The sequence below is a fragment of the Drosophila busckii genome, chromosome 3R, assembly GCF_011750605.1.
Source record: "Drosophila busckii strain San Diego stock center, stock number 13000-0081.31 chromosome 3R, ASM1175060v1, whole genome shotgun sequence".
Taxonomy (NCBI): domain Eukaryota; kingdom Metazoa; phylum Arthropoda; class Insecta; order Diptera; family Drosophilidae; genus Drosophila; species Drosophila busckii.
This window is the reverse complement of record NC_046607.1, coordinates 16,072,604-16,090,415: the sequence shown is the minus strand read 5'-3', so window position 1 is coordinate 16,090,415 and position 17,812 is coordinate 16,072,604. Positions and strand designations below refer to the sequence as shown.

General features: G+C 41.3%; 2 protein-coding genes across 7 annotated transcripts; one reads left to right on the top strand and one right to left on the bottom strand.

Moving 5' to 3' along the window:
- The first annotated feature begins 381 nt into the window (after positions 1-381).
- Positions 382-1,193, top strand: LOC108602507 (cell wall protein DAN4). 3 transcript variants are annotated; one of them, XM_017990635.1, is made up of 3 exons: positions 382-514; positions 578-768; positions 845-935. In XM_017990635.1, exons 1-3 carry the CDS (start codon positions 415-417, stop codon positions 851-853), a joined length of 300 nt encoding a protein of 99 aa, XP_017846124.1. In that variant the 5' UTR covers positions 382-414; the 3' UTR covers positions 854-935. The 3 variants fall into 3 exon arrangements, with proteins under 3 accessions (XP_017846124.1, XP_017846126.1, XP_017846123.1); XM_017990637.1 differs by having other exon boundaries at positions 842-933; XM_017990634.1 differs by having other exon boundaries at positions 578-1,193.
- A 5,502-nt stretch (positions 1,194-6,695) lies between these two features.
- Positions 6,696-13,687, bottom strand: LOC108604017 (glutamine--fructose-6-phosphate aminotransferase [isomerizing] 2). 4 transcript variants are annotated; one of them, XM_017993263.1, is made up of 8 exons: positions 13,535-13,687; positions 11,285-11,316; positions 10,596-10,793; positions 10,081-10,536; positions 9,845-9,871; positions 9,635-9,658; positions 8,090-8,208; positions 6,696-8,032 (listed from the first exon to the last, which is right to left on the bottom strand). In XM_017993263.1, exons 2-8 carry the CDS (start codon positions 11,289-11,291, stop codon positions 6,818-6,820), a joined length of 2,046 nt encoding a protein of 681 aa, XP_017848752.1. In that variant the 5' UTR covers positions 11,292-11,316; positions 13,535-13,687; the 3' UTR covers positions 6,696-6,817. The 4 variants fall into 4 exon arrangements, with proteins under 4 accessions (XP_017848752.1, XP_017848750.1, XP_017848751.1 ...); XM_017993261.2 differs by having other exon boundaries at positions 8,090-8,244; positions 13,535-13,686; XM_017993262.1 differs by lacking the exon at positions 9,845-9,871 and having other exon boundaries at positions 8,090-8,244.
- Positions 13,688-17,812: the final 4,125 nt, after the last annotated feature.

The window sequence follows — 17,812 nt, the reverse complement described above, 5'->3', positions numbered from 1 at the left end:
TTTATTTATATTTTATAGATTTATTTTGGCCAGAAAAATAAAAGTATTTCCCCACGTTATTTGCATGCTAATTATATGCTCCAAATCTGCCAAGTCAGTTCTAGCAATGTCAGCGCTTAAACTTGAAATTGAACTACAACATACTTAATGCGAATTCGTATACCCTTTATAGCAATAAAACAAATGATTTAATTTACACATACTGGTATGTTACAGCTCAAAGTTTGTTGTGAAATATACAAGGCAATTGCTACTCGCACTTCATATTTGTTTGTCACTTGAGCGTGCTTAGCTCAAAGCCCCCGCCACACTAAACGCTTCTCTGACCGGCTGCTGCTGGCCGGAGTATAAAAATGCGCGTTCTACGGCGGCGGCTGGTCAGTCGTTAAGTTAACGTTCGTTATTATTGCCAAGATGCTGAGAACAATGCCAATTTGGATGCTGCTGTTGTGTAGTGCGGCTTTGATGGTGGAAGCCAAGCCCATATTTTTTAAGATCTTTGCACCAAGCGCGGGTAAACACTAACACTTTAAGCAAATGCAAGTTTGTCTTTTAACATCTTTGCATCTGGGCCTAGGCTACTCCAGTGTGAGCACAGCGACCGTTGCTCCAGCCAATACGCAGTTCATCTCGAATTTGTTAGTGCAGAAGATTAATTTGTTGGACAATTTCCTGCGTGCCAAGTCTTCTTTTGGATACACCAAGACGGTTACATATGGTGTCGCCAGCAGCACCACCACAACCACCACTGAGCGCAGCACCACAGAGGTAAACACTGATTTTATACCGGAAGTTAGCTCCACCACTCAAACCGCCACTCCATCCACAACAACAACAACAGTAGACGATTTAAAAACAACCGAGGATGACATAGATACAACACCAGAAAACGACATTGATACAACAACAGAAGACGACTTGGAGCCCACGGTGATTCCCCAAAAGCCAGTTACAACCAGCACCACAGCAGCGCCGACGCGTCCTCCGCTGCCCACCAAGCGCACCACCAGATCAACAGATTTTTTTACTACCACACGAGCTGGCCATGGCTATGCCTATCGTACTCCTGCGGGCTACTCCTTGTAATCATGTACCTGACCTCGCTAATTTTGTAGGTATATTTAGCTTAAGCCATGTCCATGTCGCTCGCAACTTCCGCCCAGTGTTCAATATAATACTCTAATTTCCTAAAACAACAAACTCTGTGTGTGCATTATTGCTCATAATTGTGTTTTATATGCGCTATAGATTCAGCTTATTGTTTAGTGCACGGAAGTGATTGTCGGATTGTTGGTCAAACGCATTGCTCTCTCTCCCCACCTATTGACTGACAATGGGCCGTTTGTTCTGTGCGATCAATTAGCATATAAAAAAAACCTGTTCCAATGGGCAGACGACACAGCTAGAGTTTCAAAAAAACTAAACACAAATAGAATCTGGTTAGAGTCGCGCACATGTGAATTGATTCTTTTTTTCATTGTCAAGAGCACTATTAACATTGGCATAATAGTTGTTGAGATTTTGTTTTCATATATAAACGTGGCCAAGCAGCTGAGAAATGAGCTTTGCTCATAAGCATGACAAGTTCGTTTAATTATGTTCTAAGACGAGTCTTAAATTAAAGAGATTCTAGAGCAGGCCACAAAGTTATTGTCTAACTTCAAGGTAAATTAAACCGGCTGAACCACTTAAGCGAAAATTTAAAGTCATCTAGTGATTTTTATATAATATGTGAGCATAACTTACTTTTGGCTACAGTAACTAAAATTTAATAATAGCAGCTTCGCTTGCCTAGCTACTAAGCTGTCTCTTTATGCACTCGGATGGACTTTAGGTCAGCACATCGGCTAACATATAAATATATAAAAGCATTAAATGGCCAAAGACTTTTGTCTCTGCCACGTGCGTCTCTCGTAATTGAGCACATTTTCGGGTTGGCAGCATTAACCTTGAGTCCTCAGCCTCAGCTACTGTCTGCTGTCAACGTCGAAACCAAACCAAACCAGGGGGGCAACAGCTTACACCTACACACTATGCTGCTGTCGATTAAATGTGTTTTGGCTGTAAGTACTTTATGGCCACTCAATTTATGTTCGGGCCGTAAACTAAGAAGAATTACATGACGCTGCTGCAGCGCTCCCACTGGGGGTATACACGTAAATATTTTATGATTTAAAAGCGCCGATATTTTGGTGGTTGTAGTTAAGGATGCACGTCGCTCATCTATTTCACTTTTGCAAATAATTTTGTATCCTTTGTGTTGGTGCTTAAGTGCCCCAACTGATTTATGTTGAAATCCACTTTGTGCTGATAATTCTTTTTAATGCTAGGCTTAGCAGCCTCAGCAGAGCGCTGCCTTTGGCCTTTATCACAAAATAATTCACATGTTTTCGTTTTCTACGAATTTTTTCATGCACTTCACACACACGTGAAAAAGAAAGAAAGCATGCGTATAATTGGGAAAGCTTGTGCACATTGCTGTTTCTTAATTTCGTAGCTGTTGTGCAATTTGGAGAATTTTTTTTGATGCTATTATGAAATTAAATTCAGCCTGTCAGGATATTATGGCAGCATGTGCCACAACTTATTTGTCATACACAATACGTTCCAACTAGCGAGCACATCACACCACACCGAACCACACACAGTGATAGCTGCGTAGGTGTCTTCTCCAGTGCGTGTGTCTATATGCAGATGAGACTTTGAAACCTGAGTCTCAAATGATGCCAAGCGACATGTGTGTGCGTTTGTGGTGTGGGAAGCAATGCTTAAAATAAAGCAGGAGAAAATATTTTCACTGGTTGCTGGCTGCCCCACGCTCCCAAGGCATATCCTCTTTGCTTCTGTTCCCTGACTGGTGAAATGTAAAATTTTGAAAAGATATGCAGCAGCACGTAGCCACATAAATATGTTTGCATGCGAGGCGCTTCGTTCCGTTGGGGTATACGAGCTGATGTGCACCTACGCCAGGTCTCGGCACGGCAAGGCGCACACACATGCATTCATAAGTAAAGCTCTCTGTCTGTCTCTGTGTGTGTGTGTGACTGAGCAAAAGCAACAGTGGCGCTGCTGCCATCAGAAAAAAACAATAACAAAAAGAAACGTAAACAAACAATGCCACAAGAGAGCAACTACAGTCGGCAGCTTCACTACATGAGATTCGAACTGAAAGCAGCGCGCATGCCACACTGTGTGTGGTTCATTAGTTCGGCGAAATATTATCAGCCAACGTGGCGTATGAGCGACGTTATTCTTTTATGCGCAATGGCAGCAGCAGCAGCAGCAGCGACATTGGCATTGCGGGTATGTCGCTTATTGGAAACCCATCAGCATACACACTCAAGCTAAGGAAGCCCTAAGCGGTCGCAGCTGTCGTGCCAAGCGTAAATTTGCACCGGGACTTTGAATTGTCGGTTAGAGTATTGCCTGCAAGCATAGAGAGCAAAACTTAGAGGCGTGCGCGACACGCAAATATCCTTTCTGAAGTATTTAAATTGCAGGAATGCTAAGCGCTCAGCTTAAGCTAGAAATCGTACTAAGCTGAATTTTAATGCATGTCTGCGTCTGAGTCTGAGTCTGAGACTGAGTCTAAGTATCTAAGCATTAGCTTAGAGCATACAGCATTTTCTAAGAAAAAAAAGTTGAAGCATTATAGTTTCTTTTATTCCATCATTGCGCTTTGGTACCTTTGTTTATGTTGTACGCAACGCCATTCAGCGCCCGCTGTGGTTTCGAAATTTCAGTTGGAATTGCAAATAACCCCAATGCGTGTGTCTGGCTGTTGGCCCCCACTCAAGTATTAAATTATATATATATGAGAGCGAGAGCGAGAGTATGTTTATAAGTGTGCATACATATTTACCCTTGGGCGCACATATACGCTTAAAATGAAGAGATCTAAATACCATTTCGTGGCCAGGGGATGTGATTGCAGGCATAACTTGGCTCAGTTGTTGCTGCTGCTGCTGCTTATTAAACTTGTGCTGGTAACTTTGGCCACCTGGCTGCAGCCAGCTCCACTGGCATTTCAGTTAATTTGAAATTTTATATACATATTCGCTTTGGCTCTTATTGCTCTCGCTGTTGCTGTTGTTGTTTGCATGACAACAGACATAACAATTATCATTTGAATTATATTAGATTGGTTTTGTTGCCCAAAAGTTTTTCAACTAAAAGCATACTTTTGGCTCGGCCTCGGTTTATTCTCGGTTTTAACAATGATAGCGACGTTTGCAAAAGTGTCCACACTTTCTTTCAACTGCATGGCTATCAGCATATAGCGAGGATAGCAGCTCTGTCGTCCGCACGCGGCGGCGTTACGAAAGTTATTTGTGTGGCACAAACTTTGGCAACTTTTTTGTTGCATATTTAAAACGGGTTTACGAGCCAGAGAGTCTTACAGAGCCTAGCGACAGCGCTGTTGCCAAATGAAATGAGATAACTTTGCAAATATGTATATTCAATTACCTACTCTCTGGAGATATTTAACAGCACTGTCCAAAAGTTGGAGCTGTGCTCTGCTGTGCGCCGCCGAGCTGAGCTGAGCTGAGCCACTCGAAAAGCATTTGAGAGCAACAGCTCTCGCCCTAGCTCTAGCTCTGGCTGTGGCTGGCGCAGTCGTATGGGATTACGCTATGCTATGGTCGGTGAGTGACAATTACAATTTGCACAAATGGAATCACTTCTGTCATCTACATTGTCAAAGGAGCACACCACATAGAAAATAAATTGACACCACAGCATGCTGGGCCCACACACACACTTTTCGCAGAATCCCCCAGAGTGCAAGTAGCCTGGGCCTTGCTCCATTTGATGCCAATCAATGGCATCAATCTACATGCAACCCACACAGGCCAAAGGAGCCAAGACCCAAGCGGCAAAGCGGCAAGACCGAGACCACTAGCCTCAATCAATTGAGTGTTGAGTGCTGAAGCAGAAAGTCAACAAGCTACAGTCGACGACTGATTTACGTTGCGGCCATGTGGCAAAGTAATAACAAAAATCCACAAGCCTTATCGAAGAGAGCTAATGACAAGTCAAAACACACACACACACACACCCACACACACACACACAGACAGGGACTCAGAGAGCACTTTGCTGTGGTAAACATGGCGTATGCGTAATGCTGTTATCTTAAATACCTTTGTTGCAAGTAACAACAAGCTTAACATTAATTAACTCTTAAGTTGCAGCAGCGCATTTGACTATCGTCAAGTGCAACAGACAACTTGCTGCAAATGTGGCACGGAAACGGAAAACGAATGACCGAACGAGTTAAAAGTGTGTGTGTGTGTGTGAGTGAGTTCGGGCGAGTGCGGTAAATGTGGCAATTGTCGGGATAAACCGGATATGCATTACAGCTTCTAATGAGGCAATTGTAGAAATAAGCTGAACGTGCCACAAGGTCGCTGTAGCTCGCGCAGGCAAATGCTCACAACTGTGGCGAGATAAAAGTTTCTTATGTTATTACCTGAACGTGTTTGTATAACAGCTTCACAAGTTTTTGCACGTCTGCAAATGCATAAACATGCTTTCATTTCATTTTCGCTACCGAGCGAACACATTAAAGCCAGCCAGCCAGCCAGGCAGTCCGTGTGGCAGTCAGCGTGGCACGGAAATCGAGACGATTTACCCATCAAGCGCACAACAAATTTTACTTGCGGCTTTGCAACTTGAGCTACGCTGACACTACAGCCAAACTCAGTGAAATCCAAAACCAATTGCCTGATGGCTTTTCCCGCGAAACTTTGCAGGGCAGTATATATAAAAACAATCTACTGCCATGTGCAGCAATAAATAAATATGCCATGTGTGTGAGAGAGCGCGCATAATCCTAGTGCACGTGGGCGGGCAGCTCTAGAATTAATTAGTTATTGATCTCAATTGCATCCGCTCTGGGGCCTTAGTCGTTAACCCATTTATTACTTAATTTCAAACAATACTTTCTGTTGTGTGCGCAGCATACATTTTAGTCGTTCATGGTTGCCAATGGTAACGTCAACCCAAATATGTCTAGCAGCCACTTGGCGCGCGAGCAAACGTCTCTGGCCTTAGTCCAAGTGTGTCTGCAGACCTTAATCTGGATTATGTGCCTTCAAAAAAGAAAAATAAATAGAAAAAAATTCATTCTATGGGAATGAAAAATAATAATAAGAACATTGCCGAGCATGTTCAATTCCTATGTGTGTGTGTGTGAGCCTTTTAGGTGCTCGAGTACCTGCTGATTGCAATGGCCGCCATGGCGACGGTCTGAGCTTAGCGTTGGCCATTTTTATATTTTCCATTTATTCGTTTGTATTTTAGTTTGGATTTTGGTAGTTGTTTCATTTTTTGTTTTTTTCGTTTCGTTTTCGGCGCATAACCGTTTGCTGCTGATACCACCACATTTAGCAATAAAACGATTTTGGCTTTAGCCATGTCGTGTTTGTGTTAGCACATCTTGTTTCTTGGCATTCCCGAGAAGTCAGCCGCGGCTGCTGCTTCTGCTGCTGCTGGCCTCAATTTGATATTTTTTTATGGTTTTGCTTTTCTATCAGTGCGCACATATTAGAGCATTTCCCTTCTCTTTGTAGATGTCATTCAATTTGAACTAAAATTTAATTAAAAACTTCGGGCCCAGCTGTCAGTCGTCCCACAACCCTTTAAAGCAACTCACAACGCACAAAGCTCTTAACAAAACAAGTTGAGTTTAATTTTAGTAAGTAGTTTGAATTCTGATGTAAAGAAAAGTAAACATTCAATAAAAGTGTTTACAACAATTGAGTGTTTGTATATGTATAAAGAGATTATATGGAATGAATATGCTGTCGACAGTTTATTCTACTGTTACGGACTTGGCCAAGTTACGCGGGCAGTCCACATCGCAGCCACGCAGCACGGCAATGTGGTAGGAGAGCAGCTGCATGGGTATGACGGTGAGAATGCCTTGCAGACAGTCAACGGTGCGGGGAATCTCTAGATGGCGTGAGGAGAAAGTCTTTGTCTCCTCATCGCCCTCTTCGCATATGATTATGGGGCAGCCCTTGCGTGATGTAACCTGCTGCAGCGCATTCATGCACTTGACATAGACAGGATCGCGCAGCACAATCATCAGCACAGGCATGGAGTCATCCACAAGAGCGAGTGGTCCGTGCTTGAGCTCGCCAGCCATGATACCCTCGCTGTGCATATAAGTCAGCTCCTTCACCTTGAGCGCACCCTCCAGACAGGTGGCAAAGTTGTAGCCGCGTCCCATAATCAGCAGCGACTTGTGCTGATACAGATCCTTGGCCAGCTCGCGCACTTTGTTGTCCAGCTTGAGCACCTCACGAATCTGTTCAGCCAGCTTGGATAGTCCCTGCAGAATTTCCAGACGACGCTGCTGCAGTGACAAACGATCCTCGGACATGACCAAGGCAAACATCACCAGTGAAATAAATTGTGAAGTGTAGGCCTTGGTGGAGGCGACACCAATCTCGGGTCCGGCATTGATGTGCACGCCGCAGTGCGACTCACGACAGATGCTGCTGCCCACAGTGTTGGTAATGCCCACAATCAAAGCACCACGCTGCTTGCAATAGCGCAGCGCCATCAAAGTGTCGGCGGTTTCGCCGGACTGTGAGATAAAGAAGCAAACATCGTCGCGGAAAATGGGCGTGTTGCGATCTAGGAAATCTGAAGCAAGCTCCACCATTACAGGCAGCTCAGTCAACTCCTCGAGCAGCTGGCGTGTCGCCACAGCGCTGTGATATGAAGTGCCGCAGCCAATGAGCATGAGGCGGCGACAACGCTTGATCTCTGGAATGTAATCCTTGATGCCGCCCAGCACAATGCTCTGACCATCGAAGCGCACACGTCCACGCATAGTGTTGACCACAGAGTCGGGCTGCTCGAAGATTTCCTTCTGCATAAAGTACTCGTAGTTGCCCTTCATGATCTGCTGGATCTCCATCTTCAGCGTGGTAATCTCGCGTGCATGTGGATCATCTAGACTCTTCTTCAGGCGATGTATGCTCAAGATGCCATTGCGCACAGCGGCCACATCGTCATCCTGCAGGTCATAATGTTAACAAAATTTGATTGCAGTTGCTATGGCTACACAACTTACCTCCAAGTAGATGACGCGATTTGTATGCTCAATGACCGCTGAGGCGTCCGAGGCAAAGAAATATTCGACTTCCTTCTGCTCTGGCATAAACTCCGAGGTACTATCCGAACGTGGCAGCACTGGCAATTCACGGGTTTGTCCATGCGGACGTAATTCTATACGGTTAGTTTGGCATTTTGATGGCGTTGACGTTGTCAATTGATTGGCGCCGCACGTGCATTGCCCAGTAGCATTTACAGTTGTTGTGTAGCAAGTTGTGCGTTTGTGGTTGCAAGTCGATGTCGATGTCGATATAGCGTTGCAGTTGCAAATGGTCAATTTCAGTCAGCAAGCCAGGCAGGCAGGCAGGCAGGCGATGGAGACAGCACGTTGTGGGCCATCCAAAGCGATAGCGTGCGTATTTATATATATGTTTGGCGTTATTTATGTGTGTGTGTGTGTGCGTGTGTGTGTGTTGAAATGTGCGTTATATGCGTATGCAGAGATTCAGCAGGGAGCAATGTAAAAACAAAAACCAAAAAATTTATAAGTTTATATGTAGATATGTATGGAATGCGTACTTATATATATATAGAAGAACATCAACATCAGCATTATGGCCATATCGACAAGCTTTATTGCAAAATATTTTTGCATAACGGCCGCTTGGTGACCACCAGCCCCCCCAACCTCAGCCCCTGCGCGTTTGAAGCGCGTAAATTTCCCGAAAAAATTTAATTTGCGGCTGGCCTCAAAAACAAAAAAAAAAAATCAATTGTGTAAAGTTTTCGATGATGCATAAAGTGCGTAAATATTTTCACAAAATACACGACCGTTTAATAATGCAAATTTTTCATTAGTTAAAATAATTAGAAGTTTACTGGAACTGGAAACTATGATTGTTTGGCAATTTGAAATAAATATGCTTTGAAATATTTTAACAATATTTATATTTTAATGTAATTAGTTGATGATTGTTGTCTGTTTCAATCCATTGAATTAAACGAATTAAGCTTGGATAATTTGCTTTGTGTTTAGAGCTGGCAGTGCTAGTTCAATTTGTATAGCTATGCATTTGTTCATGAACATTTGTTTTTAATGTTTATTTTTATAGTTTAATGGTAATTTTATTCAACTTGTTATTTCATTGAGGCAGCTCATCGCTCAGCGGTTCACCAGCTGATTTCTAAAACAGTTTAAACTACTGATGACCAGTTAAATAAATTGAGCGATTTAGTTCGCTCAGCCGCTGAGCGAATGCACACAGCTCTATTTACTGGCAATTTGGCTTTAATTGAAAATACTTGCAGTGCAAATGGATATGTAAAATTGAATTAAATACTAATAATGAGCAAATAACAATGTAAATCACAAAACAATTTTATAATTAAATTTTAAATGCAATTGTATGTGAGTGTGTGTAAGCAATAAATTCATAATCCTTGGCCCAGCTTGTCTTAAGTCGACTAAGCTAACTAGCTAACATGTGCTTAATGTTGTAAATATTGATGAATGTTTGGAAATGCATAAATGCATGTTTTAAATAATAGAACAATTGGTAATTACCTGAAGCTTTGCTAGAGTCCACATCTAAGTTGAAAAGAAAAAAGAAAATGCCAAATTAAGTTAAAGAGCAAAGGCAAATTGACATACTTAGAAAAGATAATACCAGCACCAAAGTATAAGACAAATGGAATATCAAGCGAATTGTATGAGATTTGAGATTGCCAACACCAACGCAAGCCGAGTTTGCTAGTAAGGACTAGTAAGGACTACCTTGATCGCAGCTTGGCTTCTTGTCATCTATACACACACACGTTGGAAGGATAAACAGCAACAGGCAACACATCGAGTATGAGTTGAACCACATTTAGAAATAAACACATACAACACACACACAGTATTTACATAGAGAAAGAGACAGAGAGCAAGAGATTAAAGACAAGTAAGTATATATAGCATTTGCTAGCAGCAGACAAGAAATATAAATTAGTTAGGCACACAGCACTTACCCTTGCCGTACAATATGGGAATGTGATCCGTGGCCAGACGTGTCTTTGTCTTGATGCCCACCAGCAGTGGAGAGCTGCGGCGAGAGGCGACGCACTCGCCTGGGAAGTGCTTTGACTTGACGGCAATGGCAAAGGCGCCTTCCACTTGCTGAATGGCCTGCTCAACCAATTCCCGGAATGAGTAGTTGGGGTGCTTCTTCCACAGATGGTGCACCAGCTTGGCAAAGACCTCAGTGTCAGTTTCCGACTCAAACTCGTAGCCCTTTTTGGACAGGAAAGTCTTAACGTCGTTATAATTGGTGATGATGCCGTTGTGTACGACGACAAAGCTATTGCCCTCGTCAGAGCGTTGTGGATGCGAGTTGCGTTCACAGGGCACACCATGGGTGGCCCAGCGAGTGTGTGCAATGCCCATGTGAGTGAGCACTGGCTCACTGTACTCCCCGCCGCTGAAGTCTGTAAAAATAATACGATTTATTGACGTATCTATATATATATAATCTGACTGTGCTTACGTTCTTTTATGGCATCCTCCAGTACTTTGACTTTGCCAGTGCGTTTCACCATTACAATGTCCTTATTGTCCAGAGAATCAATGGCCACGCCAGTGGAGTCATAGCCGCGATATTCCAGTCGCTTCAAGCCCGTCACCAGCAGATCCAACACCTCCTGCCGTGACTTGGGCGTCAGATAATTCAAATAAGCAAAGATTCCTGTAAGCATAAAAAATTTATTTATACAGACACATTGATTACAACAGACTTTGGCAAGCTGTAAAAATTTAAGTTAAGCCCGCTGCAGACAAAGAAAAGATAAATATGCAATAAGCTTATTTCGCAAGAGCTTAACCCCATTGCGCTCCAGCCCCAGCCCAAACCCAAACCCAAAAACTCGACCAGTTATGAGGAAATATGCAGAAACCAGTTTGGGATTGGAAGTCGAATGGGAATTGGTTTGGAATTGGAATTGGGCTTGGGTAAGTGCAGCATTTGGTTTGCTCAGCGGCTTTGTGGGCGTCTAGTGGCAAGTTATTTTTAGAGTTGAGTGCAGCCAGCGAAATGCCAGCGACGCCGGCGATACATACATATATATAAATATATATTTTATTTGCCAATTGTAAGTGGAAGTGGCAATATTTGTAAATAAGTCTCCTGGCGCCACTTACAAATAAATTAAAGAAACATAACAATATAATGCAACTTACCACACATTTCGTCTCAGTTGCTTGGATACGATCTGAAGTTGAAAATATAAATGATAAAATTATTATTATTAGGCAAAACTAATGCTGTATGTAATGAATGATGAATTGTTTTGGTCGCCAAGCAACAAAGCTGCTGCTATTTATAACTAAAATATTATTAACATTAAGTAAACTAATGCTGTATGTAAAATTAAGAAGTTTGGTTTCCAAGCAACAGAGCGCTGCTATTTTTAACTACACTACGCTGAGTTACATTCGCACAGGTGTTGTTGTTGTTGCTTGTTATCAGTCTAGTTTTATGCATAGTGCTGTCGCTTTGGCTAGCTTCTAGCTAGTTGCTTAAACTAAGCGAGTTTGCTGGCAGCACTGCTGTTCAAATGTATTTATATACTTGCTTCAGTATCTAGCTTAAAGTTCCGTTTTCTGAGTGTTGCTAACATGATTGCTCTCTGCTCTATCTCAAATGGCAATTTCTTGTATTCAACATTCTTGTTTGGCTTTTGTTTTACAGTTGCTGCTGCGCTGCTTTTGTTGTTCTTTGTATAGTTTTGTTTATGCGCTCAACAAAAAAGTCGCTGGCACAGTAAAAATAAAAACAACTGAGACTGAGGCGGGGCTACAACAATTCCGGGTATAGCGTATGTAATATATAGATTTCTATAAAGATATTATAGTGGGTGCGTTTGAGCATAATATGCTTTGCTTTGAATAGAGCGCAACAAATTGGAATTTGTTATCATTTAGCACAGAACGTGCCCTGACGCACTAGGCATGGGGCACTTTGCCTTGAATACAGCAACGCGGTCAGTGGCATGACGATAGCCGCACTTACAATTCAGGTGCAACACGTACTAGACACACACACACACATATTCATATGTAATGCAAGTACAAACAGAATTCTTGAAAGTTCACACATGCAGCACTTGCCACGTCTTCAATTGTCTCTCTCTCTGTATATAGCAAGTTATCTGCCTCTCGCTTGGCTATTGCTTGATGTCTCTTTTACAGTCACGCCTGTTAATTGTGATTGGCATATTAATTTGCTCAGGTTGCCGGCCGGCTGACCATCAGCTTGGAGAGATTCAAGTGTTTGCGCTATCACAAAATGTAACTGACCGTAAACTCAGGTAATTAAAGCGGCTCTCGCATTTCAAAGAATTGAGTGGTAAACAACAACCGTCAATACGGAATGGAAAGCCGCATGAATCAATTGTTTGTGTGTGTGTGTTGTTTAGAAAACCCCAAAGAGTATACGTTTGCTTATCACAAACAAGTTGATAAGCATGTTTGACAGGCATGCGATGCAATTAATTGTGCTAAAAGAAGAAATGGGGTTCAAGGCTTTTATCGCAGACTAGCTGAGCATTAATTCCAGTTTAGGAATTGCATAAGCAAGTTTGGCCCTAATTCGCGGAAGAGTATCACGGCGGAACGGAAAAATGTTGTACCCACTTATCAGTTGATTACTTTTGGAAACAACAATCAACTAAATATCACATCACACAACTGATAAACAAAAAGTACTGCATCAATTTGAAGATTGTTGTGAAGCCAGTTGAGTAAACTTCAGATACAATTAGATATGTGTGCGTGTGCGTGTACGCGCATGTGTGTGTGGGATTATTTATACAGTTTGCTTGTAATACACTTGCAATTCAAATAAAATATTTTTAAAATTTTGTTTGTTTATTTGGTTTGCAAGCGCCTTAAGCTGTTTTACTTTTTTGTTTTGTTTCTTTTTGGCAGCAACGGTTTGGGCTTGTGCCTGGGCTTGAGCTTGGGCTTTACTTTGTTGACGTGTATTGGCATGTACATATGCCGTTTAAAACAAGCAACAAGCGAACAGGTATTTTATATAAGACGACAGAAACAAATTTTGACCGCAATTTCGGGCTTAAAGCGAGTTTTGGTTGCTCCATAAACAGTGTTGCTGGCGCTTTGTTATTAAATAATTCAATTAGAGTTTGTTGCGCTGGCAAAAAGGCAACCGCAACGCCCTCGCTGCCGCTTTGAAAGCGTTACAAATATCGTTACCGATTGAAATGCGCGCTACGTTACCAACAAACAAACCAACACAGAGTCAGAGTCAGCCAGCATGTCTACGTGCTTAGCATGGGTGGTAGCAGCAAGTGGGGTGTGGGTGAGTTAATTGCAAATATGCGAAGTGCAGCAAACATTGCAAGAAATTCAATCTACGATATCCAAAACAAAAGACTAATTGAATCACTACAAGTACACAACACTCACACAGTTAGCACAATTTCTGCAATTATTATTGTTATTGCTGTTGTTGTTGTCTTTTTCGTTAATTGCTTTGCGCTGTTTTTTGACTTTGATGTGGTAACAGGTTGCTCTTGCACTAGCCGCTGTCGAGTTAACACTGATCTCACTTCGAAAAGTTGCTCGCACTAAATGCGCTGCTTTTATAGGCCTGAGCGACGCCGCTAACTGCGACAGCAACAGCAACAGCGCTGCCAACGTCAGCGTCAGCGCCAAAGAGCCAGAGATCCAAAATAACACGATAAGCAATGAGAGGGCAACAACAGTCGATCGCTGTTAGCTAAGAGCGTAAGCAGCAGAGAGAGAGCGTCGTGCTCACGCTCTTTTGTAGATAAGCTGAGTTATGTTTACTCTTGTGTGTTGTGGACATTACAAATGCAATGCAAGTAGCTAGTAATAACTGTAAATTCTTAGCATTTTAATTAAAATTTATTGCCACACTCTTAACTCTTTTGTTTAAGTGCCAACTCTCAGTTGCAGCATATTGAAGTAAACCTACCCCAAACTTGTTTCTCGTCGACCGGCGCTTGAACTTTGCCATTTTATCTTAAAGCGCAAAGTGTCACTTTCATTGAAACCAATTAAATTCGGTTGATATTTGAGCTTTAGCTTTGGCTTTGGCTGCCATCAATATGCAGCACGCGTACAAACTTGTGCCAGGCTTTTAAATTAAATTTCAATTAAAACGTTTGTGCACTGACAGCAGCAACACCAGAAAAAAAAGTTTAATGCATTTAAGTAATGCTGCACAAAAGGTTTAATTTAATTTATTTTACGCCCCATTTACTATTTATCCTGCGCATGCTACTTACAAAAAAAGCGGCTAACAACAATAGTTGTTGCAATATGTTGTGCATTTAATATTAAAACGGTCAATAGAACACTTAGAGCGCTTTTATTTTATTATTTTGTTAACATATTTTTTTGTGCTGCAATTTTGTTGATTGACTGCATGCAAAGCAAAGTTAAAATGCATAAATTCATAAAATGCCAGCTGCAGGCTAGTAAATAAAATATACTATGTATGTGAATATTTGATGGAGCATACAAAGTGACTAAATGCCTACAATATAATCCAGAAAACAACAACAAAGCTGTATATAAATAGAAATGTATTGTTTATTTAAATAAACAGATTATAAGAAATCAAATTATTCATGACTTTTCGTAGCACTACACGGTGGTGTGTGTGTTGCCAAATGCAAACCGGTTCAATATGAAAATTATGCGCTATTTATTACTGATCGGTCGTTCGATGGATCGATCGCTCGCTTGTTTCTACTGCTTGCACCACCGGTTTCAAGTTTTAAACGTACACAAGTCTACGTACGTAAATGCGTCAGTCTACGCTAAAAAATATAAATATTTATGATTTCTTTTTCTAACTTGGCCAACTGGCCCGCTGGGCAGTCAAGTAAAATGTTGAGCGCTGCCCTAACAAAGTTTCGTTTTTAGTGTTTTTGAATTTCGTTTACTGTTTCGCCTGACCTTGACTTCTATATGAGAGGAAAAGTGTTGACTTGATTTCGAAAACCAGTCTGTGCCGGCCAACAACTCGCAGACGTAATAACTGAAGCAGTAAGCTGCCTGCAGCATCAGGAAACAGGCAATTGATCCACATGAAATGAAAGGCAAACAACTGCAACTCTGGCTTGTTGCATTGATATCCCTTGCCCAAGACCAAGTGCTAAGCGGTATGCGGCTGTGATAATGAAACAAGTTTAGTCCAGCAGCAATCATGACTTGGCCGGATGGCCTTGCTTTTCAACAACCTTTTACTTGAACCAACGAGTGCGCCCAGATTGCAATGCAATTAATGTCAGACTAGAAACAAAGAAATGTATAGAAGCATATACTACCTACCAGCAATATTAGTGGCTAAAGCCACGTCAGTTACCATTCAACTCTCGTGCCAAACAAGTTTTGCAAAATAACAGGAAAATGTTGCGCTTATCAGTGTGTTGTGATAAAAAAAAGTCAAACAAAATGAAAAATAAACACAAATTAAATGCTGGCAAAGTAATAGAAAGCTGATGCAATGAAGTTAAAGACTGCGTTGTTTTATATTTATTTGCACATTTTGTGTTCATTTATCATGTACTATTTATCAGATGAAAGCGCCGCTAAAAGTTTATGCCTATTACTTTACACTGACTGCATAACATTTGCAAAAGTTTGTGCATTAATCTTTTTATGCAAATGCTAATTAATTCGTTCACAAAGTACTTTTTAATATCAAATTCTATCAGTTGAAATTGAAATAGATTTATGCGAATTTTGTCTTAAAGAGCGCACCCAAGTCTTGGATTCGGGTTAGACCGGGATCAATTCAACAGACAGGCTTATCGAATTTAAAATCAAATGACAATTGGATAGGCATTTTGCTTTTTATTACATGTACAATCGTTATGCTTTAAAAAGGGGTCTCTGTCTCTCTAAATTGTAATGCCATTTTTATTGGAATGTACTCTTTCGTTTACCGTTAGACAACATTTGCGCACACACATCAACAAGTTGTGAAATTTATTGGCAAACTTCTGGCAAAACTTCACATTCACATTCAAAGTTCAAAATGCGCAAATGTCAATCACGCGTGTGACAGGCAATGCTGTCTGCAACTTTTGCCAAATTAAAATTAAATATGAATATATCAAGCGTATGGCTCACATGCGTCGGCGGCGGCGGCGGCAGCGGCGGCTGCTAAATCGCTGGTAATGAAAGAAAAATAAAGCGAAATTTACGAGCAGATATCCTGTTACAAATCGACGCCCGATGTACAGAAACTTCGCCCCCGCACACACACACACACACACACACACACACAATGGCACTTTAAAAAGTTGAGGGCATTTAACTGTTGTTGCCCTCTCGGGATGTCCTGTAGCATGCTTGGAGTTGAGTCTAGACGCATTTCAGAAATAAACTTCGACTCTCTGTGTGTGGCGAGAGCGGAGCAATAAAAATGTAACGAAAACAAATCCTTATCCTGCTGTGTGCCGCCTTTTAATTTGAGCTTTTGTGTAAACTTTTCTTTTACCAAATACATACCATAAATATAAAAAATTGTTTTTTTATTTGCTGCAGAGTTCATGCTGAAGTTCAAATCATGATTAGATATCAATCTTGATTTGAGCAGATAAAATGCATAGATCATGAGTTATGGTCTAGGCAGCTCACATTACATACACCTAAGCTTATTTATACGCCTGCATATAAATGTAGAAAACAGCAACACAAACACAAACAATTCGTAGCAGCCATTAATTAAATTTATTTCGCATGAACGTGGCCACAGGGAAACTGGCAACTGGCAACGTCAGGCGGAAGTGCCAACTGGCGGTTGCAATGGTGATTGCGACAATGGTGGTTTCGCCCATTGTCGCTCGTTTGGCCGTAAGAAACTCTGTGCACTGTACAAAAATTCAACAAAATATCCAAAGCAGCTGCAGCAAGGATTACAAAAACGAGTCAATAGTTGCAAATGTTAACATCGAAATTTGTATACGCTGCAAATTCAGGTGCAAAATAAAATGCCAGCAACATAATAAACAACGACACAGCAATCAAAATACAAACAAAATTATTTATTTAAATTACATATGTTGGCATTTGATATTGTTATGAAATTTAATAAATTTCTTTTATACAGTATGAATTTGCTTTTAAATTGAAAGTTCATTTTGCTTTTAGTCGGAATTTCATTCTTTGCGATTACATATTTTTTCCCTCGACTCGTGCAGCGCAACTAAAATTCTCTCTGATATTGTTAGCAGGACCAAAACACATGCACACGATATAAAATGGCAAAAAGTATATGTACGTGTAAAGCGAGAAAATATTTCAAATAATTCGCTTGCTTGAGCCTGAGCTGCTCTGCTCTGCTCTCGTGTAGGCGGCATGGGAGGTGTTATTTTGTTTTGTTTGGAATTTGTGGGTGGCTGGGCTGCTGGGCTGGTGCTGTAACCAAGACGCAGACGGGCTGCTTGTGGCGGCACCAATTATGGAAGTTAAATTTATTATTTTTTATTGTTGCTGCAAAGTAAATCGAGTGTTTGTAGTGTGTGTGTGTATGTGTTTTTTGTATTTTCCAACGTTTATTGTGCTATACTAAAAATTTTCACATGACTGCAATGTTGTTGCTCTTGTCGGCAGTTTTTGTTTTACTTTTTATATTGTTGTTGGTGTTGTTTTTAGTGCTTGGGTCAGTTGTTTTCGGTGTCACTTAGTTTATAAACTATTTATGCC

Bases quoted from the DNA above. Each gene is read 5' to 3' on its own strand.
- LOC108602507 (XM_017990634.1), top strand. From the start codon at position 415: ATGCTGAGAACAATGCCAATTTGGATGCTGCTGTTGTGTAGTGCGGCT. The intron at 515-577 runs GTAAACACTAAC...ATCTGGGCCTAG, and splicing joins GATCTTTGCACCAAGCGCGG to GCTACTCCAGTGTGAGCACA.
- LOC108604017 (XM_017993261.2), bottom strand. The intron at 10,537-10,595 runs GTAAGCACAGTC...TTATTTTTACAG, and splicing joins GGAGGATGCCATAAAAGAAC to ACTTCAGCGGCGGGGAGTAC. The intron at 8,245-9,634 runs GTAATTACCAAT...CTAACCGTATAG, and splicing joins GGACTCTAGCAAAGCTTCAG to AATTACGTCCGCATGGACAA.